This window comes from Camelina sativa, chromosome 8, assembly GCF_000633955.1.
Source record: "Camelina sativa cultivar DH55 chromosome 8, Cs, whole genome shotgun sequence".
In the NCBI taxonomy this organism is placed as follows: Eukaryota; Viridiplantae; Streptophyta; class Magnoliopsida; order Brassicales; family Brassicaceae; genus Camelina; species Camelina sativa.
The window spans coordinates 25,536,450-25,560,780 of NC_025692.1; the positions used below are offsets into that span (position 1 = coordinate 25,536,450).

A 24,331-nucleotide genomic window follows, 5' to 3' on the forward strand; every position below is an offset into this window, starting at 1 on the left:
TTTTTTTTTTTTTTTTTAATTTAGAATTAAATTTTTATATCGATCTTTGATGAAAGAGAAAAAAAATATTAAATTTTTGTTTATTTTTTCTGTAAAAGTTTCTGTATCTGTTTGGTAAAAGAGATTATTATTTTTTAATTTTATTTTATTTTATATTTTTAAGTTGGATTTTCTTTACGGCTTTTCTTTTGACCTGATCGGTCTTATTTGGCTTTTCATTATTTTAAAAGATTAGTATTAAATGAAAAACAATATTCTTTCTTTTATTTTTATTTTTCCCACACATGCGTTGTACTTGAACGACGACAAAAGTTTAGTGAACAACAAGGTCAAACTCTTTTTTTTTTTTTGTTCTACATTTTTTTCACAATAAGTTACTCCAGTTATTAATGGATTATAATACGTTGGAAAATGTCGCAAGTAAATTTTACCAAGATTGTGGACTTCGTTAATGAGAAAATTTTGAAGATAAATTATTTCGTGAAAGCTGCTGATAAAAATATCCTTTGTCAACAATACTCTCTAGTCAAAAAAGTGATATGGAATTTCTATTGGTTAATTCGATCCAAAACAAATAATTCCATGGTACACTTTTATTTTCATGTTTTTTTTTCTAATATCTATATGATTATAAGAAATTGGATTAGGTACTTTGTTCATATGTGTAAGACGGAAAAGTATTTCTTTGTTAACAATGTTTTTATTATATGTTGTACTATGGATTAGGTACAAAATGATTTGCAATGTTTTAATAAAAAAGTCATAGTTAGTATCATATTTTGGAAACCGTAAATTGTTCCCAGTTCCCACTAAAGCTCTCGTTACCCTCACAATTTTTTCACTAGATCATTGACTATTTTTCATAACCATACTTGTTACGGCCATAAGATATATAGAGAGCTAGAGATTATTAATGGAAGTTACAACTCTGGTCTCTGAATCTACAGTTACAACCATGAGTTAACTACTTAACTTAGTAATTTCTCTTTAAACGCATTCAAGTCAAAACACATAACATCTACTGATCTACATTATCTTATGACATCCATTTGTCCCTTTCTTTTTTTTCTTTTTTTCTTTTTTTTGTTGTTGTTGATCAAATCCGTTGTCTTTTCCATGTGTTTGCATTTTCTCGTTTATGATTACATATTTACATATGTTATAACAACGTATCTTGTCTTTATATGATACCACAAGCATAACTGTTATAATTCAAAATATAACAAAAGGTAAGAAGTTTGATTTGTGTTAACAAAGTTATCATTTAAGTTAATTAAGACTTAAACAGACTACAAAACAGCTTGTTTTGTTGAAGCACCACGAAAGAAAAAACGAAGTTTCTCTGATAGTGGAATTTGAAGCATATAATAATAATGTTTGTTGGTCAACAAAATCAACTAGTATATGATTTTTTATAGATGGGGGTATACGTGACTAGTCCTAGGCGTTCCGGTATTCGGTTCGGTTTTGGATATATCCATTCGGTTCCGGTTAGTTTGGATATAGAGGTTTAGTATCCATTCGGTTAATTTATTATTTCGGTTCGGGTTCGGTTAAGTTTCAGTTATTTTCGGTTCGGTTCCGGATATCCGAAATAATGTAATATAAAATTTTAAAGTATTATTTAAATAAAATTTGATTATATTTTAACAAATATATCTAAAAATTCCTCATATTTGATTTATTTCAAATATTTTGGTATTTTTATCTAAATATATATAGTTTTTTAGTTTATTTTTTATTACCTTATATAAATTAACACGTAATAAAAAGCTAAAACTTCAACGTGGCGCAGTGGCTATGTTGCACACTCCAGGTTCGATTCTCGGCTAAAACATAATTTTAGTACGTGTTCGGTTTGATTTGGATAACCGAATGGATATCGGTTCGGTTCGGTTAATAACCGATATCCATGGATAATTAAAACACTATCCAATCGGTTATTTTCCACTATCCATACCCGAACCGGAACCGAAATTTTGGTTCGGTCCATTCGGTTTGGTTTATTTGCCCAGGACTATACGTGACAAAACGAAGAAGTATGGGATTTGGGGCGGTGATAAGTAGTAACACACTAGCAGCCAATCAGAATCTATTCATCTTCAAACGCGTTAAAAACCCCTGCGACTCGTTTGCTAACCTCACCGCCCTGTCACAAGAATGTGACAGACGTTACATTTAGCTGACACGTAAGCAGACATAGTAGCTGCTTTACAGTGGACCCGATGAAACTGGGGAAAAAACCTTAAAAATACTTCATTTAATTTTACTTTGGACAAATTATAGCTTTGATTGATAACATAAGTTACCATTGAGTTAAATTGAATTATGAACTTAATTCATAGATTATTCAAAAGTGTTACCAATCAACAACAAAACTAAAAAATTTAAAGTTAAGTTTGAGTTACAATGTATTATGGTTGACTTACAATTTTGAGTTATATCCTTTGTAAAATTGTTAACTCAAAACATTATTCAATATCATGGAAATTTTCGTGAGTTAAGATGTGGTAAGTTGAGTTATTTTTTTTTTAATTAAAAAAACGAAAATTCAGTTATATAATACAAAAAATTATTGTTTTTGTTTTTATTTAATTCATATATTAATAAAAATAATTTTTACTGTTTTTCTTTTATTTAATAACTTTTTAAATTAGTTATATTATATTTTTCCTAAATTATTATTTTTATTATCATTTGAAATGAAAATAGGCATAGACCTAAATATGATAAGATTGTAAATATTATGGCATGCATGTAGTTAATTTTTTAATTTGTAATGTAACAAAGAAGTTTAGTTAAATTTATGTATATTAAAATTATTTTATTATTTATTTATTTTTTTTATAATTTTGTGAAATATATTCACTAATATTTTTAATAATTATAATTAAATAATACATATTGTAACATCTACCACAAAAATGTCACCCGTCAGTAATTTTGATAAAATTAATAAATTATATTTTTACAGCGATCTATTACATCAAACTGCTGTTTTTACCATATAATTTTTATTGCAACTTATATCAAACTATAATATTTTCTGCAACTCAACTTCGATAAATCGTGTTACCAATCAGAACCAATATCTAATTTTTTTTATTAGAAAAATAATACCTCATCTAATTAATTAAAGCTGATTAATATTTCAACTTTTAAATGTTGTAAGTTTAATACTTGGCACGTGTATTATTATTTTCAAATTACGATTTTGCCCTCAAAATTCTATTTGTGTTAATTGAAACAAAATAATTAATTTTAAAAAATGGAAAATAGAAAGAAAAAATAGTAAAAAAAAAGGGGAACAAAGATCGGAAATAATCTATTCTCCATGGCTGCTCTCTTCTTCGTCTCTTTCTCTGATCTGAATCATGAATTTAAAGATCCATGGAGACAACATCAGAAATACCTGACTCGGCGATGGTGGCTAGGCTTTTATACAAACAGTTAGCCTCTTGATCCGGTCCAAAACATTCACGCTTGATTCTAAGTCGTTGTCGCAGTCGTCACCGTTACCGGCCAAAACTCACCCAGGAGAATTATTAATGATATGTTTTCATTTTCATTAAGAACCCATACAACAGAACCATATTTGAGGAAATCGCTACATACTACTACAAATTCAATTTCTTCAATCTTCACCAAAAACCAACAACCTAATTCAATTTCATAAGAATTCTCTCTAGATTTATTCTCTCTTAATTAAAAGATCTAACAAGAAGAAACAAACCCTAAGATAAATATGGATTTACAAAACCTAAAAACTCAAATCTACAGATCGAGTTTTTAGAAAAGGTATGAGGATGAAGAATTGAAGACGAAGTTCTCAGTTAAAAAAAACAAAAAAAAAACAAATAGAATTTTAATGGCAAATTTGTAATTTTAAAATAATAATACACGTGCCAGGTGTTAAACTTACAACATTTAAAAATTTAAATATTAATCAGCTTTAATTAATTAAATGAAGTATTATATTTTCAATAAAAAAAGGACAGGTATTATTTGTCCAAAATAAAATTAAACGAGTTATTTTTAAGCTTTTTTTCCCGATGAAACTGGGTGCGTGTTTTGTGTCTGTGTGGAAGAGATAACAACAAATCAAATCCATAGCTCATTACCACGGAAGGACGGTCTCACTACAATTTTATTTTTATTTTTTTGGCTTCATAAATAGGCACTTTACGTTTTACACTTTAGCCTCGTCATCCCTATTTATCTATCTGTTCAGTTCAGTGTGTACTTTATTTAAATCATTTGTGTGACTCATGCTTGTTCTAGAACGGACATTTGTTAGAAGATCTGAGATACTTGTACAATATTCATCATTTTTATTACATAAATATTCCAAAAAATCTATGCGTATGACCAAAATATAGGTACATGGAATGATGGAAATGTTTGGAGATACTCGACCGACCTCAAATTTTCGTGTTCGTTTTATATCGAAGTTGTGTATATATATAGGATTTGAGTTATAAGTTTCTTTCATGTTTTATAATTACTCCACTTTTAGGCCCTTTTATTGATATCGTCACAGCTAGCGCAAAGCTGAGGTGGGCTTATATAATTATATCCAAAAGCAAAGGACCGACCGCCAAACACACCTTGGTAGTTGGTAGTGGTACCTTAACGCTAATACTAGTGTAATCATTACATATAGATATAGATGAAAATTAATACTATCACAATACAGTCTCTCTCTAATACTAAACATCATTTTAAAGTGGTTAATAGACGGCCATATATTGTAAGTGACTTGTTAAAAACTTCAAAATCTAAGGGAATGAATAATTTTATTTTTCTTTTTCTATAAATTTTTTCTTAATATATAAGTTTAACATAATGTTCACCTTTCTTAATCTTATACCAGTTAATTGAGACAAGACACCTCTTGTATTGTACTGTCGCAATTTTTAAGCGGCTCTAACTATATATCACCATCACTAACAGTTACTATCTTTTTGTTTTTTTTTTGTTTTGTTATAAAGACGTACGGTTATCTTGCATTATGAACAAATTATTGTTGTTGGTCCAAATATCAAATCTGAAACTGTTGTGTTATATAATATCCAACCAACAGCAATAATCTTTAATCTTTTTCTTGTTTACAGGTCACATAAATTCGTAAAGTTTTTTAAACAAATTTTTAGACCAAACAAATTGACGTTTTTTTGCTGGAAAAGTATCAAAAGATAGAAAATATCAAAACTCAGAAATGGGAAGAACATATTGTTGACTTCTTTATGAAGGAAACAAATGTTGTTTATACCATTCCATAAAAACCGAATACTGTATATTTCTTGGTCCAAATATCAAATAGTGAAAATTTAAATTGATATTACTCTTCAACAAAAAAAAAAAATACCAACACAAACAGATAGATCGCGTAACTTAGTTTGGATTGATAATAGTATAATACAGTTTTTTTTGTGCTTTGTATGGTTGACTATTATTTACATAGTTTATATATAATTGTGTCTCGATCGTGTTGTGACTTTTACGATATGGATAGAGTAAATACGCCCCTATCGTATTTGACGCCGTTTGATTAATTTGACTTTTTGAAGATTAGAAAACGAGAATTGTGTTGACATCAATTAAAACTTGTTAGGTGAAGGCTCATCATAAGTAATCTAACCCCCAACAAAATTTCATCTAATTACGTACGACTAATTGCTAATAACAAACTTAAATGCTACTTTAACAAAATCATACAATAACGAACTTCGGAATTAAACTTCTACTCCACTGAATCGCATCGGACAGACAGAGTCTTTTTTTTTAACTTGAGAAGTCAAATTTTCTTTAACCAAATTAAACCGATCAAAAGTAAATCGAATTGAAAACCAGAAAACGCATTTACAAGCTAAACTTCAATTAGAAAACTAACCGAGAGGTGATAAGGAACAAACCGGTGAAACTATGGACAAATTCAGAGTTCATAGAGACATAAGAGCAACCACGTTGAACGTTAACCTCTCTTTCTTTGGTCTTTTGTATGCTTTCTTTTAAAAGCTTTGTTCGTTAGATTCTTCTTCTTCTGCTGAAGCTCGAGGACCCTCTCTTCAATATCGTTTCTTGTAATCATCTTTATCATTTTAACGTCTTGCTTCTGTCCAATCCTATGAATCTTGTCCACCACGGCACGAACAAAGTAAACCCTTGATGCCGCAGTTAGGTTTATGCTAGCACCAGAGGCCTTGATGCTCGCAAGCAACACCACAGGTCTGGTAAACTCCGGACTCCCAAACTCTCCAATGAATTGGGTCCGTTTCTTCACAGTCATTGTCTCATCCAAGCGTAAGATGGTGAGACCCGCAGCTTTCAGCGTGTCTTTCTAGTAGAAGCAGCATCTTCCTAAACTGAGAGAACACAACAGACTTTTGTGTTCAGGTTTTCTTATCGTTATGCCATGAGCAGGGATAGTAAAGCTGAGACCTTTTGATGATTTGGTGTCTCCACCATCCGTATTAGAAGAACCCGGATGAGGAGGCAGAGCACTGTAGAGATCCAGACTGGGTAAGAGAGCCACGACAAAGATGGCACAATGTTTTACTTCTTTGAAGAGTTTGAAGAATACAAGCAAGCCCTGCAAAAGATGTGAGCACACATCGAGTGCTAAGAAATCTTCTTATCTCCATCATCCATATGTTCATTAACAACCACAACAGCCCTCAGATAACCCAAACGATGTATCTGATTCCGAAATCAATACTAACCCAGCGCTAAAAATCATAGATTTCACAACAGAGGAAGCTTCTAACTTTGCAAAAACGTGAATTTGACATGAAATTTTATACCTATTGGAGTACAAATACCTTCGACGACAATCATGTGAGAGTCAATCAATGGTGAGAGAGCGGCTACTACCGTACGCTCGATGTGACCCAGTTGAACAGATCGAGTGTTGAGTACTCTGATTGCGTTTCTCGTCGTAACGGTTCAAAGGTTCACCAACCAGGTCCCACAATCTCTCTCGACCATTGATTCGGCTAGGGTAGTACTGCAACCCTACCATGTTCGCGATAATGAAACCTAACTCCAAATCATAGTCCTGAGATTGATGCGATGGCTCCACGGGAGATTCGAATTCGTCTTCTTCGTTCGGCCATGGGACAAAGTGAGAGAAAGGAGGAACGGTGGTCGAAGGTTTTTTGTCTTTTGCTTAATGTTTTTAATTCTTATATCGAACACAATTCATAATAGTTTTATAGATTTCAGCTCAAATTCTTAGAAATACAATTTTACACCCCAAAGAATCAGAATAAAATAAAACTTTTATTTTTATTATGATATTTCAAATGCAAGCAAACAACCAAATTTATTACAATGTTTAAGGGCACAACATGTAGGGATTTGTCACAACAAACCAATACCATGCTAGTAAACAGAGAGGTGTTGAATCAAAAATTAAATCGAATATTTCAAAGAGAAACATTACAATTTCATAACTTGAGTGAAAGAGAAAGAGGAGAACCAACATTTTCTCTCTCAGCAATCATTTCATCTGTTGCACCGTTTGGTTCTTCATGTTGGGTTTGGGAGTTACCAACACCAAGGCAAAGATCTAAGCATAGTGGCGACGATGCAAACAATAACGGTTGAGGCGGCTGAGGTTGGGGTTGGGATGGGATATCGGTAAAGAAATTACCTTGGCCCGTTTCTTGACTTGGATCACTCTTTAATCCTGCAAAACTAGAGCTCGAGGATCCCGCATATTGGTTGCACATCATGGTTAGATTGTCTGACCTACCATCTTTGTTGTAACGAGGTTCTTCAAATCCTGGTGGAAGTGCGTACTGATTTGGAAATGAATGCGGACGCCAATTCGAGTACACGTACATATTGAGATCCGGCTCTTCCAATTGCGTCTGAAATGCAAGATTTTGTTTTCTGGCGAGCTCTCTCTCCTTCCGATGAGCATTTTGATGGCCACCCAATGCTTGTGTTTTAACAAACCTTTTAGGACAATACTTGCATTGGTACTTTGGACCCTCTAACGGTTCGGTGGCAGAGCTATCGTCGCTACTATCACTAACGTGAGTCGAGTCCAAAGACAATATTTCGTAATCGATCGGATCCATCAGACTTTTAGAGATTAAGTTCTGATGGCTTAGATATGTGATTGCGTCTCGGTAGGTATTTAAAGATTGTATACTTTGTATGCACTTTCAATATTAAGGAAAGTTATAGGTTTATTTTCTTAGGTTTGAATAGCATAAATACATATTGATGGAAATGGCAAAGATTTACTTATAGAGAAAAATAATGAAAACAAAGACTAAAAGTACTTAACAATCTTGGAGTTGGTTTCTAATTATTAATGTTTGATTGACAAAAAAAAAAAAAAAGTACTTAACAATCAAGTTCAATATTTCGACAACTCTCACATAAGGTTATCAAATTTTAATTGTTTGATACATATTACTTCGCCTACTGGCGTAGTGTATTTGGTAAATTTGTTTCTGAAATTAAATACTTGTTGCACTTGTTTACTTAAAAATAGCTACAAACATTACTTACTTCCAAAGTAAGTTGGGGGTGAATTTGGTTAATAGCTTTTTGCCCTATTAAAGTAGAGATATGGCTGAAAACAAAATTATATATGAGTTCAAAGATTTAATTAGTGGCTCTTTATGTAGTCAACTTAAGAAAACATTGATTCAAAGATTTAATTACTGTCATTATGTAGTCAACTTTACACTGCATTATCTCAACTCTTAAATAAGAAATTAACCTTTTAGTTTCTAGGAGTTTTCATTACTTGCATTTTAATACATTTTCATATACATTACTTTGGAGGTAATAAAATTATTTTATTATCTTTCATATTTTATTAACATAATGAAAATATTTATTAAAAGTAAGTAATTTAAAACTAAATTTGACTACCTTTGAAGAGGATAGAAACTGAATTAAGTATTTTACAATCAAATCTGTATAGCTTATTCTCACATCAAAAGTTACCTAAATATTTTAATTATGACATATTATATAACACACTTTTCTTATCATATACACATGGCTTTTCAAAAATCAAAAATAGGTGGGTGTATTCAATCTAAAATTCCTAGTGATTTTAGTTTTTATGAAATTTTAAATGATTTTAGAGCAAGTTGATATGATTTATTATAAAATTCTTTCAAATCCTACCTAAAACCATGAGATTTGGATTTCTGTTTTTAATTAAAGAAATCCTCTCAAATCCTCCAGAATTCTTAAAAACTATTAAAATTCAAATCCACAAACTGTATTGAATAAGATTGAATTTTAAATCATCAGTTCAATAACAGTGGATTTTAGGAGACTTTTTAAAATTCATGATTGAATAACATAAGATTTGTAAATTTTACACAAATCATTAAAATGTCAAGTTGAATACACCCAGCTTAGTATTCACAAAGAAATAAATTATCAAAATTAGTTCAAAACTTTTACTTTCGAGGTAAAAAAAAAAAAAAAGATTTAATTGACTTAGTGTTAAAAGAAAAATAGAGATCTAATTGACTTAATAACGGGCCTTCAGGTGAGTCCATACAAAAATGGGCTTCAGATTATATTTTTTGGCCCATGAGATTTGTTTTGCTTCGCTTAAACGGAAACAGTCTTTAACCGGCGAAAGAAACCATCCCCGTCTGTTAGGTTAGGTAGGTGTCTGAAAAATAATCTCATCGGAGTTTTTGATCGGAAAAATTGGGAATCGGAGAATCTCACTGGGAACTGTGGAGATGAAGCGTGCTTCGGTGTGGATGATGTTGATTTGCGTATCGTTGGTTCTTCTTTCTGGATTTGGCCAGTTTGTGATCTGTAGTGAAGAAATAGGAACATCCAACAACAACAACATCGTAAGGATGAAGCTTGGTGGATTTAGCGATTCCACGAATGATCGGAACGGTGGGGAAGAGATCGATGATATTGCACTCTTTGCTGTTCAAGAACACAACAAACGAGAGGTTCGCTTTCCTTCAACCCTACTCTGTATATCCTCTGTAATTTGTGTAATTGTCTCATGTTAGATGATGTTTTCAAGTGATTGGATTCTAAATTTATAATCTTTATAATTATAGCGTAGATTCAAGTGATTTGCGTGTATGAAGATTGAAGAGTAAAGTTTTTTTATGATTTTTCTCTGTTTACATCCTTTAGATGGCTAATCAGGTTGTGTTTTTGATATTTTTTTTTTGGTATTAGAATGGTGTTGTTGAGCTTGCTAGAGTGTTAAAGGCAACAGAGCAGGTGGTTGCTGGTAAGCTCTACCGTCTTACTCTTGAAGTTATGGAAGCTGGGGAGAAGAAGATTTATGAAGCTAAAGTTTGGGTGAAGCCATGGATGAACTTTAAGCAGCTTCAGGAGTTCAAGAATGTTGTTCCCTCCTTTACTATTTCCGACCTTGGCTTGATACCAGGTAAACAACTGTGAAGTGAACATCATCACACCGTGTCTGGTTTTGTCATATGAAAACTATGATCTGCTTCTTCTCATTGATTTGATCAGCTAGTTATAATCTTTGGGATGCATTTTCTTTTCTTTTTTTGATCATGATGATTTTTTGCGTTTCTTGATCTCTTTACTCTGCTTGATGCAGATGGTAATAGATTTGACTGGAGATCGGTATCAACAAATAACCCTGAAGTCCAGGAGGCAGCAAAGCATGCCATGAAATCGATTCAACAGAAATCAAACTCGCTGTACCCCTATAAACTCATAGATATAATCCTAGCCAGGGCGAAGGTTGAGTTGTTTTCTTATCTTCACTAATCAGTTTATAATCAACAAATACTCCCCACCATCACCATAGCATCTAACTAAGGTAAATGGGATAATTTTCTTGACTCGCAGGTGGTTGAAGACCGTGTGAAATTCGAACTGCTTCTGAAGCTAGAGAGAGGCAACAAACTGGAGAATTTGATGGTTGAAGTGCTGAAGTATGAAGACGGCAAGTATCAGTAGAAGTTGTGGGTAGCTTTGGGGTTGTCTGTGACATGTGTGAATACTTGTGTATAGAATATACTAAAAACTGATGTGTGTATATNAAAAAAAAAAAAAAAAAAAAACTGATGTGTATAATGAAAATAAACATGGTGCTTGTTTGTTTGTCTATAAACAGGGTTTCTTGTAAACGATTACATGACTTCATATGTAAAAGTTATTATGCGCTTGAAAAAAAAAGTTAACCGACCACATTAAATGGTAAGAATAGGAGGACCCAAATGAATTATTTTGTATCCAAAAGCAAAAGTTGTCTTCTTTAGTATTTTGGCCGGACCCAAAGACAACAACTTTTTAGGAAAATTTTCAAACTGGAAACGTTTTTGGGTTTTATAATTAAAAAAAAAAAAAAATCGAAAGGCTGCAACTTTATTTTATTCTCTCAACTAGTCTAGTTTTGTGTTCGGAAGAGAGAGAAAGGGTCGATAAGGTCTTTTCAGTTCCTTGGATTTGGAATTCGATTTCGTCTATCTCATCGATTTGCTTCTCAATCTCTTCAATTCAATTCTCCCTCACGAAAAATTCAATCCTTTTTTTCTCTTGGTGGATCCTTTTTCTGGTGCGCTTCCCTTATCTCCCGTACGGGGTTAATCGGGAAATCTAAGATCGTAAAAGACGAAATTTTTGAGAGAGAGAAGAAATCATCCATCCATGGCTGCTATGAGCGACAAGGAAGCTATGGTGGATCCTTTTTTGGTCGAAGCTCTTCAGAACCCTCGTCATCGTCTCACCAGTAAGTCAATTTTTTTGAAAGCCCTTTAATTTGAAGTTAATTTATTTGTTGGATTTGATCTGATTAAGGGTTATGTCTCTAGCGGTTGTCGTCTATAAAGGTTCGTTATTGTCTCGTGTAATTCTGGGTTTCTCAAATTTGATTGAGTTCCTGGTTTAGGGTTTTTGGTCGGATTTTGTAAAGGAATTAGGGTTTGGCTTTTGTAATTGATGATTAGATTAGATCCATGGCTAATTGCTTTAGGGATATCAGAATCACTACTTTTGTTAGCTCAATTAAACTGAATTAAGAATGCAATTGCTCTGTTTTTGAAGACTCTTATGCCCATCCTTGTTTAATATGTTCTCTTCCTGTATTGTATAAGCATCATTGTATTTGGATGGATCATAATGTTTCCTTATCTCTTTTCTTTTTCTTCTTCTTGGTATGCCAGTTTTGCGTATGGAGCTCGATATACAGAAGTTCTTTCAAAGTCCAGAGCAGCAACAATATGAGTTCCAGCCTTTGCCAACATCTTATCTTCGTCTTATTGCACACCGTGTTGCTCAACATTACGGCCTGTTTACCACGGCTTTAGACGGTGGTGGTCTTGATGGCTCAGGGAACAGAATCCTGGCGACCAAAACGGCAGATAGTAGATACCCATACGTCTGTTTGTCTGAGATTCCTGTGAAGCAACCTGAGATTCATGGTAGGCCTGTAGGCAAAATTGCGATCAAGCCTAGACCCAACAGAGGATCTGGTGGGATAGGTAGTGGATCAGGAGTTGAAAAGAATCTCTTGAGAAGCGTCGAAGAGAGAAAAGAAGAGTATGATAAAGCTCGGGCTCGCATCTTCAACAGCCCTAGCAGTTCAGACTCAGAAGATTCTTCAATACGAGCTCCTCCTCCTCCTCCTCCTGCTCACCTTGACACAAAGCATAATTATCAATGTCCGAGTAGAAATGAACCCGGAGTGGTAATTAATAATGATAGTAATCCTGTTGATGTAGAGAGGAATGGTGTTATCAGAGACTCAGGAAGGACTTCTCGGGTTGCCATTATTAGAGATAGAGAGAAGGATCGTTATGATCCTGATTATGACCGTAACAGGTTAAACTTACCCCCACATTGCCTCTCATGATAATAACAACTCTTTACGCCATGTTTCTCTTCATCAATATTAACAGGTTTTGGGTGGTGTTGCAGGTACGTGAGGGTTACACCACCGGTACAAAACTTCAGTCAGATACCAATTCAGCTTCCGTTCCATGACGCAATTTTCCCGCAGATGCCAAGAACTCAAGCCGGCCTAAACTATGGGCATCCCTTAAACCCGACTATGATTACACCTTCATATACAGAGTGGCCTAGTGCCACTATGACTTATGCACAAACATTGAACGCGTCAGACGCACATCTTTTCAGGTTAACTTTACTCTTAGATACTTTCTTCATATTTCTCCGTTTAGAAACACTGAAGTCTCTTGCATTGACCATTGTTGCTCTGTCTTTCTTACTATTGGTTGCAGGCACCCGAATCCTTGACGGTTCCTCGTGTTCAGCCCAATATCTTGTATCCAAACAGGTTTTATTAATGTAGCTTTAGATTCTCTACTCTTGTTGCAAACATTGGCCTCTGTTTATGTCAAGACATCTCTATGATTTGTTTACAAATATTATTATTATCAAGCTTTTGCAACGAAATCCAAAATCTGCAAGCGTTCTCTTTCTTTTGTACAAGGTTGCTCTCTAAATTGGCCGGCCTGTAAAGCTTGTGGCCCATTTAGATTAGATACATTTGGAGGTCTGGAGTTTTGTGGTCAACGTATTTCCAATATTCCAGAAAAAATATATATATATATATATATATATATATATATATTTCCAATCCAAAAAATAATTTATCGTTGATTCTTTTGATTGAGTGCAGCATTCAGGTTTAGGTTCATTGTCTTACCAACAATGATATAAATTGTATTCAACCATTTCGAGATTGATCATTTGAAATGTGCCTTGTTATTATGGCATTCATAGTTTTATTACCAAAAAAAGAAGTAATAATTAGAGAGGACTTTTTATAGGGGTATGACTTTTATAGAAACAGATCAGAAGAAACATGCCAGCTAATGAACCCACCATCATTGCTTTTAATTGCTCCCTCTCTCTACCCAATACATATAACCTATAGTTCTCTCCTTAATCAAGATTATTATTAATTATTTTAAAATTAATCTTGATTGGGTTTGGTCCCATAACTGATTCTTCTTGGTACATGAATACTAATTAATAAATTAAATTAAATATATAAGGCATGATTAAGGATATGTAGGAGAGAGAGAGAGAGAGCATCAGATCCTGGGATTCAGATTCTGACTGGCACTGTCTAGTCCTTGCTTTTTTGGCTGTTTCATGTTCTTTGTACACTGTACTATTGATTCAATGGTTGGTCAATATATATTGATAATTTATGTACTATATATTTTTAACTTCCAATTGTACAACATACACACACACAAATACATACACTTTTGTATATACATAATGGATTTGGCCATTTGGGGGGACTATCCTCAATTTCTAGAATTTTATAAGAAAAAAAAAAGATTTGGTACCTACAAATGCTTTTTTGATATTCAGTGCAAAGTTACATGTAACTTTTAAGAACAAATCTCAGAACCCACAAGAAAGTAGTTTGTGTAATCAGATCTAAACAAGTGAAAAAGATAACTTGTTTTTAGGCATTTCAGAGGATTTTACAGAGTAAACCCAATCATACGTTCCAAGACGATTGTAGAAACACTTTGAAACATATAAACAGAATCATCAAAGATCCGGTCACATTGCAAACACCCCCAAAAAAAAAAAAACAGAACTCATATTGTGAATGTTCCAATATATATTTTATTTAATCGTCTCGAGTTGGAAACAGAGTTAAGACAGTCTTGGCTCCTGATTCCAAATCTTGTGCGTAATTAGCGACTTGACTATGCACATGCAATGAAGCTGGTCTGAAAACTGGTTGCTGTTGACTCTGCCTAGCCAAGAACATTGCTTGCTCCGTCGCTTTGGTCGGAGAGTTGAAATTCGCGGCGGAGATTTGTCGGTGGAGGAACTGAGACGGTGGTTGCAGATGAGCCGCTGGATGCTGAGTCGAAATTGGGACAAAAGACGGTATGAAATGGTCGGAGCTTTGTCTACTTGTCGGATGAAGGAAATGTGGAGGAACAGGTGAGCTAGCAAAGAGATGATCAGAGTCACCGACGCTTCCTCCTCCGCCACCTCCGCCTCCACCGGATTGCATTCTTTTGAGGTAAAGTCTGTATTTTTGCAAATGACTAGCGACGTTTTCTCTGGTCAAACCATCGACGCTCATGAGCTGCATGATGGTTTTAGGAACAGCGTTCTTGATCCCGAGATGAGCCACCGCGTCCACGAAACGCTTGTGCAGCTGCGGCGTCCACACTAGACGTGGTCGTTTCAGGGTTCTTGCTGGCTCGTCTCCGGTGGAGTCTCCGGCGAATTCGGCTGAGGAGTTGGGTTGTGGCGGCGTGGTTTGAGGTAGAGGTTGACCGGTGTTTTCGCTGTTGTTGCGACGGTGGAGATCGAAGGCGATGGCCAGATCAGGAGTGATCAAGGATTGAGATAATGGTATGAGCTCCTCCGGCGACGGAAGCTCTTCTTCCCATTTAGAGAACCAATTCGAATCTTCCTCTCTCATCTTCCTCAAAAAACAGGGGAGAAGAAATCTCAAATCTTGATTATTGTATATTACAGTCTTGATCTCTCTCACAAACCAATATGGTGAAGATGAAGAAGAGGAAAACACAATGATGATGAACGAGGAAGATGGAGAGAGATATTATTGATTTTGAGGCAAAGACTTGTGAAGAGACTTCAGAAGATTCTTATAATTTTTATTGTTGTTATCTGTTTTCTTTTTTAAAATTTTGGTTTTGAGATTGAAAAGTGATCATTAGATTCGACCGACGCCTACTTTGGCGCGTGGCCTCCACTTGTTGACCATTATGATTCTTTTGTTTTAGGGTCTTTTCTATTCACTTTCTGCTAAAAAAATCTTTGATTCTTTTTTCTTACATATACGATTACAAAAAGTTTTACATTTCGAGATTTGGGATGTTTTTATTTTACATGGTTTGGACCTTTTCTCTTATGATTAGAAGAAGTTCAGCAGAACCACTTGATGAGTTCCTCTAATTGTTTATTACGGTCATTTTGTGACTTGTGAAGCAGTGTAAAGAACACTTTGGGGTTTGGACAATTGGAGATAACTTAAAATTCTGTAGTCTACACCTAACATTTTTCAATAATTAAATGGCTCGTATTTATTGGTTGTTATGGAGTTTTTTATTTTCAGTATGATGAGGAAGCTTGTATTTAGGTATGTCAACATAACTAGTTATAATTAAAATAGTTTGGAGCTTTTTTATGATAAACTAGATAGACCCTACCTTTAGTTTAGAAGCATAAACATAACATCTCATATCTTTTAACACTTAAAACGTGTACAATTGGTATATTCAACTGCCTTTTCTTTTGATTATATACACGGTACACCAAATCTATATACAATAGTGAATAGTGATAATATTATAACGTAACATAAAAAACATACACTTTTATAAATATCATCAGACAGCGATGAGAAAGTTTTGTAATGATGATAAACGTAAAAATGTTATATACAAATAAGCAACGATAAACATATTGTATATCGAACAGAAAAAATAGCAACAATTAATTAACTTACTATATATATTCATGTTTAACCAATTTTACAAACATTCTACAAAAAAAGAAGAAAAAAGATTAAAAATCTAAGTTGAAACAAACGTATTGCTGTTTATGCAGAACACCACCAATTTTGTATTGTGAATAGGATGAACTAACGATACTCGATCACTCCAAACATGAGTTTGACGTGACCCGGGAGTTACCGCAATTGGGGCAATTGAACCTATCGCCTTTTCAAGTCTTTTATAGATTCTCTCAAGATATTCCACATATCAATTCATTCAATAGTATTAAAGCTTCACGGGAAAGATTTGTAGCAAAAAGTTTGGCTATATCTTTTTGACTTGTTTAAACGGCCAGTTTTGTTCTACTTTGTTAGTTTTTTCTTTCTCGATTTCCCATTTTTTTTTCTAGTTTTTGTTATGTATGTTATCTTGTCATGGATCATGCAATTGATACCCTCGCTTTCTATATACATATTATTTCAATCACACTACAAATTTCAGAACATCCCCTAATTAGGACAAAATTAAAAAGCTTAATTATTGTACATGAGTTGATCATTCGTTTCCTTTGTGATCGATGAAAGTAATAGTAGTTGTAGCAGATTCATATCAAACTATTTGGAGGCATAGTACAATTTGTTTTGTTGAAGTGTATGCAAGTGTGAAATATTTGGACCATTTGGCCATTACAAGCAATGAAAATCAAAGTTGTAAATCTGAACAACTGGTCTTTAGTATGATTCTCTTTTAGGAAAGTGTTTTCCACGCGCCGTTAAAATCACATAACATAAATTTTTTATTTCTTAAAGTGGAAATTTTTCCTTTTTTAAGATCATATAAAGGAAAAAGAAACGAAGAAAACTAAGATCGTATGCTTTTGGACCCTTTATATTCTTTCTAACATCATAGAAATTAAGTAAAAGCTTGTGTTTACCCTTCTCTACTTCTTCCTTGTTTGTTATAATCATTATAACAGAACTTTTGTTTGGTTTAAAGTTTTCTTGGATTCGACATGATTCCATTACAGAAAATTCAAATCTAAACTACCAATAAATTTAGCTAAAAGCTAGTTAGTTATACTATATTCTTACGACAACAACCATTTTAAAATTTTGTAAACCAAACATCAGTTTCACAACTTTCACACAAGGTTGTGTAAACGTTATCTAATCTACAACAAAATGTAAGAGAAGAAAGAAGTAAATATCTATTTCCCCAATGTAAAATGGTTACACCAAAAGTGAAAAATATATACTATTTAATAGTCACCAATCACCATTTCGACTAACGAGGTTTGTGTGAATCCAAAGTTGTAACTTAAAACTATTGTTAGATCTCGAAGATAAATATGAACGTCCGTGGAGAATATCCCAGTTTTAAAAGAATAGTTTGACAAAGTTGGTCTACACTCCACATTATACAACTTAGTTTGTCTTTTCATATATCCTTTCATGTTATAAAAAATTATGAAGTCGAAATTGACGTTTGGGTCCATGACCATGAGGTTCAGATTACTTTGTCTTTATTTGATTGAAATCTATAGATAACTCTTGTAAAAAGATTCCAAAAGATAAACACAACACCTTCCAATCTCCTTTGTCGACGAACAAGTGCTGCAACGTACACATCCCCATCAAAAACATGTGCATGATGATGATATATAGAGACTAACTTTCTTTTTAATTTCCGGTCCATGTAAAGGACCCCATTTCGTATAAGGATAGTATGAAAATTACACTACCCAATCATATAGATTTATATATATAAATTGACATGCGTAAAGTTCCTCATACAATTATGAATTTAATTATAGTTTTGGTCAGTGTTCTCATGATCCGAAGTCGAACCAAGCTCCAGATTTCGTCCAATTAAAGATTAATTTATGTGTAAACAAAAGAGTGTCATTACTGGTAATTTGGTAAACCAATAGCCCAATGCTGTTTGCTAAACATAGTGCGAATAACCTGAATAGTCGCCGAAGAGAACAAACAAGTCCCGTTGTAGATACGAAGAGGATCACTGTAATTGTATTTGGGCCTTTATATTTGGGCTCAAATGCCAAAACAACACAATAAATTAGGATTATTTTTTGTTTTCCCTTTCATAAAATAAGAAATTCTTTTTATAATTACTTGAGATCCTGATCTTAGATTTAACCTAAAATTTTGTTTATTAAACTTAATATTCTTTGTGAATGAGATGCAAAATATTTTCTTACAACCACTTAAAAAAATAAGAAAACACTAAACAATGTTGTACTAATAAATCATTAAACTACATAGATATATCGACTTTTCCATTGTTTTTTTCTTTACATAAAAAAAAACATGATATGGAATAGTCTAGTAGTGAATTTTCTTTGATCATCAATATCCTACTTAGCGTTTGTCTCACACAAGTCACAAGATGACTCTACTCTAGGGACTAGTTTACAAAATACAACCAACATATACATTATACACACTTTAGAAATTTACAATAAATCTTTGTTGAATAATGGACAGATAATTAACTAGTTAATGGACATGTTGCATTTGTGATTCTAACGAAATTTATCAACGATTATGTTTAACTTAGGAGAACTCGTAAACGAATGCGTTCTTAACTTGTTTGTATAGTTGCTGGAGATAATCCACAAATATTTAAACCCAAAAGTTTATATATGAGATCTACCTTTTTGTTTTTCCTTCTTAAATTTAATTATTTAACCAAAGATATTGAACGATAGATAGACCCCATATTAAATATATAAGATCGTAACTGTCATCTGCAATCTTCAAAGACACAAAATGTGTGACACGTGAGAGCTGATTCATTACCTCATCAACCAACACAAATCAATAAACTCCCCCCTTACCATTGATTTTTTTCTCATTAAAAAAAAAAAATGATAACACTTTTCTTAAAGTGAAATTAAATTAACTCCTTGATTAGGGTTGTCTTTTTTCTTACATATCTAACATCAATAATATTGTTTGTATTACAAATCTGGGTTAAATAAATTCATAATTAAGAAGCAACCTTGATGAGATGATCTCATTAGAAACAAATCAAGTAAAAAAAGTAATTAAAGAAGAACAACACCTGACACAAAGTAACGGCTACTACAACTAAGTTAAGCGGGTGCGAAGAAGAAGACATCCCAACGGTCTATTCCAGCCTGGCAGTTAAATTACAATACTACCCTCTCTCTTTGTTTTTCCTTTTTTATTATACGCTCCTTTTTTTTTTTAATTTAAATTAAACCAAAAAAAAAAAACATTTTGTCTCTATTTCTCTGATTAAAAATTTCACAATAATTGAAGTTGAACCTCTCTCTCTCTCTTCTCTCTTCTCTCTTCTTCTTCTTCGTCTTCGATTTCAAGTTGAATCATTTTACTTTGAGAGGTAGAGGGAAAGGGATCGCCTTTTCTCACTCTCTTGCTTATTTTCAAATTCTGGGCATAGAAAGGTACGTCGTTGAGATCTCTCTCTCTTGATGTTCAATTTTTTTTTTCTTGAAACGATCTGCTTGAGATGTGATTCTTTGCTTTGTCTCTGTTCTTTTTTTCTTTCTTGTGGGATCTCTTCGTATGTAACTTAGCCTCAATTAGGTCTTATGAGTTATTCTTAGAGACCCTTAGAGAGTCGATTTGCGCGAGATCCCAAATTAGGGTTTTCTATTGATTTGATCAATTCGTTGGCTTTTTCTGATGTGTTTCGGTCTGATCACTGTTAATTTGCTTGACTCTTTGTTAATTCGTATCTTCACTCTTCTCCATAAGCTTCAAGTCTAGATTTTTGTTCATTGGTTTTGCTCAATTGCCTTACTATTTCTTAATAGTTCATTACGGTGTCGTTGTGGTATTGGATTTATGATTTTGACAAATTGATATGTTGATGAAACGTTTATGCTGTGAATGAATGTTGTTGCTTTAGACCAATCTGTTAACTAATCGACTCTAATAACCTTTTTGTGGCTTTGGTTCGTTAACAGTTTCATCGCATTTGAGTCTTGAAGACCAGAAAAAAGGATCTTATCACATTGCTGCTTCTCCCTGTTTATCTGATTCTGTGGACAAGAACTTTTGCGGAAGGTCCTGTTGTGCGTATTATTCTCCATGGTAACTCTCTCGCCCTCTTTTTCTTGCTTTGATTTGTGCTTACTTGGTAACTTATGATATAAAGCTAGGCCAGTACTGATTTGTCTTCTTTGATGGTGTTTTTTAATGCGCAGGCAAGTAATGAGAATCTACCACCCAATGTTATCAAGCAGCTTGCCAAGGAGCTGAAGAGTCTGGACGAATCCCCTCCTGATGGTATCAAGGTTGTCGTTAATGACGAGGATTTCTCACAAATATGTGCTGATATTGAAGGACCAGGTGTGCACACTTATTTCCCTATCAATTTCATTCTCGTACAAGATCACAAATGTTGAATGATATTAAGTAAGATGTTCTTTACTTTGATTGCATACAGTTGGTACTCCTTATGAGAACGGACTTTTCCGTATGAAGTTGGCACTGTCGCATGATTTTCCACATTCGCCGCCTAAAGGTATGCATCTCACTCAAAATTCTATGTTAAGCCAGAGAGACATTGAATCTTTTGTAATGGTTTATAATTTCTTGAGTTTGACATTGCAGGCTACTTCATGACAAAGATTTTCCATCCTAATGTTGCTTCTAATGGAGAGATATGTGTTAATACACTTAAAAAGGATTGGAACCCTAGTCTCGGGTTAAGACATGTTCTCTCTGTAAGATGCTTGACCCCTTATATCCATCTCTTTTACTGGTTTCTTAAAAACTTGAGATTGAGGGTCTGTGTTTTTGTACATGTTAACAGGTTGTGAGATGCTTATTAATTGAGCCATTTCCAGAATCTGCATTGAATGAACAGGCTGGCAAGATGCTACTTGAAAACTATGATGAATATGCAAGGCATGCTAGGTGAGCCATCTGCTTTGGTCTCAAATGTTGTTGAACCTACTCTGCCTTTTTTGCCAAAAAATGAAATGCTTATATACTGTATGCAGGCTTTACACAGGTATCCATGCTAAACCAAAACCGAAGTTCAAGACAGGAGCTATCTCAGAGTCAACGACAGCTCTAAATGTTGGCCAGACTAACAACGAGACGCCTGGTGCTGCTACTGCGATGCCCTCTTCAATGACTGACATTAAGAGAGTAACAACAACTAGTGCCCAAGACCAACCACACGTGGTTGTAGCAGCCACAGCAGGGTCTGCAAGTGTGGCCACTACCACGCAAAAAAGGGAAGCAGGTTTGGCCAAGGTTCAGGCAGATAAGAAGAAGGTAGATGCCAGAAAGAAAAGCTTGAAGAGACTATGATGATGCTATCAACTCAGTGTCTTACGCTTCTCAGAACCTAAACTGTTGTTTCTTTTACTTGTAAGAGATCTGTTGTCTGAGGATTTCTCATTCTGGGAAATAATAATATTTGCCAATGAAGCCGAATGTTAAACAGTTTGGTGTTCTAATCTACATATGGTTTTGCTGAGTAATCTTGGATAAGGCCAAAGGCACATGGACCTCTGGAACCAGTTGTCTGTAATTCTTGCTATACAGATTTCATCAGAATGTTCGAGCGAATATAGACAAAGATGATACAACAATGGGAGATCATTACAATTACTTGGGCAAGTCTAGTTGAGTTGAGAAGAAGGAAGGATCATGCTGAGAATCATCCTCTCTAGTCATCTTAGATCTGTCGTAGTCATCGCTAATGTCCTTGATATCTAAGTTTTGTGTTGGCAGAGGAAGTTTTTTCGGGCTTTCCCTTTTAGTGAGCTTGCCTTCCATTTCTGTATCGTATCTCACGGAGGAGCTATACTCTGACTCATACTCGGATCCGTTAGATGCTATTGTCATGTCATCTTCTTCCGGGACCATAGCTCTGAGATCTAGTTGCGAAGGCGGGATCTTAGCAAATAATACTTCTTTAACATTCTTCAGAAACCCTCTCTTGTATGGATTTTCTTTCCTATCATAACGGTACCGGAAATTCTCATATGTTGTCTGCAAAAACAGACACAACACAAGAATCTCAAGGCAAGCTAACAAGATTTAGATGTGGTCATATGATAAAGGTAAGGAACATACCTGGTTTGTAGACATGAGATAGAAGTGGAAAATGGTAAGGCCACCTACGAACCAGACAGCAACGAATGAATAGACGATAAGAATGACAGACACTATATCATAAGACATCGTCCTCCATAGTTTCCCAGGCTGTCGAATCAGATTGATCCAGGAGAAGACAAAGACATATATGCATAATAATGTTGAAGTTGAGATGAAGCAGATAAAGAACGGGTAGTTTCTCTGCAAAAGTTGCAAACCAAGAAACAATTACTCTCTGAACAAGAAGTGTGCAAATATATCTAGTATCCGTTAAAGACTTACACGGGCAATGCACTGTCCAACCCAAGGACAATGGTGATCAAAGCGTTGGACGCAGTTATTGCAGATGGAACAATGTGATGCTCGAGGGGGACGATAGAGCAAGCAGGTATCGCAGAACTTGACTTTGATCGTGTAACCGTTGACGAAAACGTCCTTGGTTCTTGGAATCTTGAGATTAGGAGTTTTGTTGTTGACCCATTCCATAGATTGTGTCAAGGAACTATCTGTATCATCTTCAAGATTCATTGATGTTTTATTCCTAGGGATGATTCCTGGATCCCTAGCTGATGTCAAGACTAGAAACATAAAAGCCTGCAGACCCGGATTCCAAGACATATATCAGCTTCAAGGGAAGCCAACTTAAAGCTAAGAGAGAGAGAGAGATTCAAAGGAAACAAACCAAGAGGGTGAGGATAAATCCTGAAGTCAGAACCATGTAGTTGAAGAAAGGATCGCCTTTTCTGATCCACACGAGCATCCTTATGCAGAACGTAAGCGCAGGAGCTCCAATCAAGAACGAGGTTAGGAACAGAGATGATACATCAGGACCAAAGATTAGTCTACCACCACAGAAGAACCTCTGATGAAACAAAAGAAGAACCAAACAATCATATTCACATTCTTGTTGAACAAGGAAGAAAACATATAATATTGGCAAAAAAGGGACAGTTTCATCATGTAAAAAGATGCATGGCAATTATAAAAATCAGAAGAACATTATATTGTTGTTTAAGAGAAGAAGAAGGGATCAGAAAGAAAATATTATTACGTTGTTACCCTTCCAGGCTTTGTACAATCTGATTTGAGAAATGTGTTTAGAAGTTGAAGCCGTCATGAGAATAAGATCATCAGAGGGAATACAATGAACCTGACTGCTCTTCTTCTTGCTCATTCTCTCCCTCTGCATTTTGTGTTTTCCCCTTGCCTCAAAAACCCATACATGAATGAAAGCCTTGTTGATCTTAATTTATTTTCTTCTAAATTTTTTAACTGAGTTTCAGAAATTCCCAATTTTTTTTTTGGTATCAGCCAAATTAAAGAAAATAAATATGGGTTTTGGGGATTTCTGTATATTTTTTTTTTCCCCTTAATAATCCAATGCAAACCAATCCCCATGCAGTCTTGTTTTGTCTCCTCTCTAACAAATTTTTGTAGTCCTCAAATAGTTTCCAAGATTTTCGGTAATTTTTATTTTTTACTGAAAATAAATTTAGGATGACTCAATAATAGATAAAGAAGAAGAACAAGTGCCGGAAGGATAAAAACGTTAATCTGATGTCGTTTCTCTTACCGGAACACCATCTAAGATTTTTCATGACACCGATGGGCTTCGTATCTCAATGTGAAAAGTATGAGTTCTATTATTGGGTCTTTTGACTAATGAAGTTTGTCCTACACAACGAGCATAGAGGCATGTCCTACTTACTGAAAGAAGATGTTGTTGGTAGAAAGTAAAGTAAA

At 34.2% G+C, this 24,331-nt stretch overlaps 6 protein-coding genes and 1 long non-coding RNA gene across 8 annotated transcripts; 3 read left to right on the forward strand and 4 right to left on the reverse strand.

Moving 5' to 3' along the window:
- LOC104708602 lies at positions 5,818-7,161 on the reverse strand. Of its 2 annotated transcripts, none has more exons than XR_002033121.1 (2): positions 6,822-7,161; positions 5,818-6,592 (listed from the first exon to the last, which is right to left on the reverse strand). It is a non-coding gene; the product is annotated as an uncharacterized LOC104708602 (long non-coding RNA). The 2 variants fall into 2 exon arrangements; XR_002033120.1 differs by having other exon boundaries at positions 6,804-7,161.
- LOC104709933 lies at positions 7,449-8,087 on the reverse strand. The gene has a single exon (XM_010426470.1). The coding sequence runs from the start codon at positions 8,085-8,087 to the stop codon at positions 7,449-7,451; it is 639 nt and encodes a 212-aa protein (XP_010424772.1).
- LOC104708603 (cysteine proteinase inhibitor 7) lies at positions 9,600-11,186 on the forward strand. Its single transcript, XM_010425197.1, has 4 exons — positions 9,600-9,956; positions 10,195-10,408; positions 10,589-10,734; positions 10,843-11,186. Exons 1-4 carry the CDS (start codon positions 9,732-9,734, stop codon positions 10,951-10,953), a joined length of 696 nt encoding a protein of 231 aa, XP_010423499.1. The 5' UTR covers positions 9,600-9,731; the 3' UTR covers positions 10,954-11,186.
- LOC104708604 lies at positions 11,345-13,417 on the forward strand. Its single transcript, XM_010425198.1, has 4 exons — positions 11,345-11,725; positions 12,159-12,816; positions 12,913-13,131; positions 13,236-13,417. The coding sequence occupies exons 1-4, from the start codon at positions 11,644-11,646 to the stop codon at positions 13,249-13,251; spliced, it is 975 nt and encodes a 324-aa protein (XP_010423500.1). The 5' UTR covers positions 11,345-11,643; the 3' UTR covers positions 13,252-13,417.
- On the reverse strand, positions 14,416-15,627 carry LOC104708605 (transcription factor PCL1-like). Its single transcript, XM_010425199.2, has one exon. It carries the CDS (start codon positions 15,422-15,424, stop codon positions 14,612-14,614), a length of 813 nt encoding a protein of 270 aa, XP_010423501.1. The 5' UTR covers positions 15,425-15,627; the 3' UTR covers positions 14,416-14,611.
- On the forward strand, positions 19,721-21,951 carry LOC104708607 (ubiquitin-conjugating enzyme E2 22). Its single transcript, XM_010425201.2, has 7 exons — positions 19,721-19,914; positions 20,440-20,566; positions 20,680-20,824; positions 20,922-20,999; positions 21,089-21,201; positions 21,291-21,394; positions 21,481-21,951. The coding sequence occupies exons 2-7, from the start codon at positions 20,564-20,566 to the stop codon at positions 21,794-21,796; spliced, it is 759 nt and encodes a 252-aa protein (XP_010423503.1). The 5' UTR covers positions 19,721-19,914; positions 20,440-20,563; the 3' UTR covers positions 21,797-21,951.
- Positions 21,849-23,865, reverse strand: LOC104708606 (probable protein S-acyltransferase 3). The gene is made up of 5 exons (XM_010425200.2): positions 23,640-23,865; positions 23,271-23,450; positions 22,871-23,182; positions 22,568-22,789; positions 21,849-22,483 (listed from the first exon to the last, which is right to left on the reverse strand). The coding sequence occupies exons 1-5, from the start codon at positions 23,775-23,777 to the stop codon at positions 22,097-22,099; spliced, it is 1,239 nt and encodes a 412-aa protein (XP_010423502.1). The 5' UTR covers positions 23,778-23,865; the 3' UTR covers positions 21,849-22,096.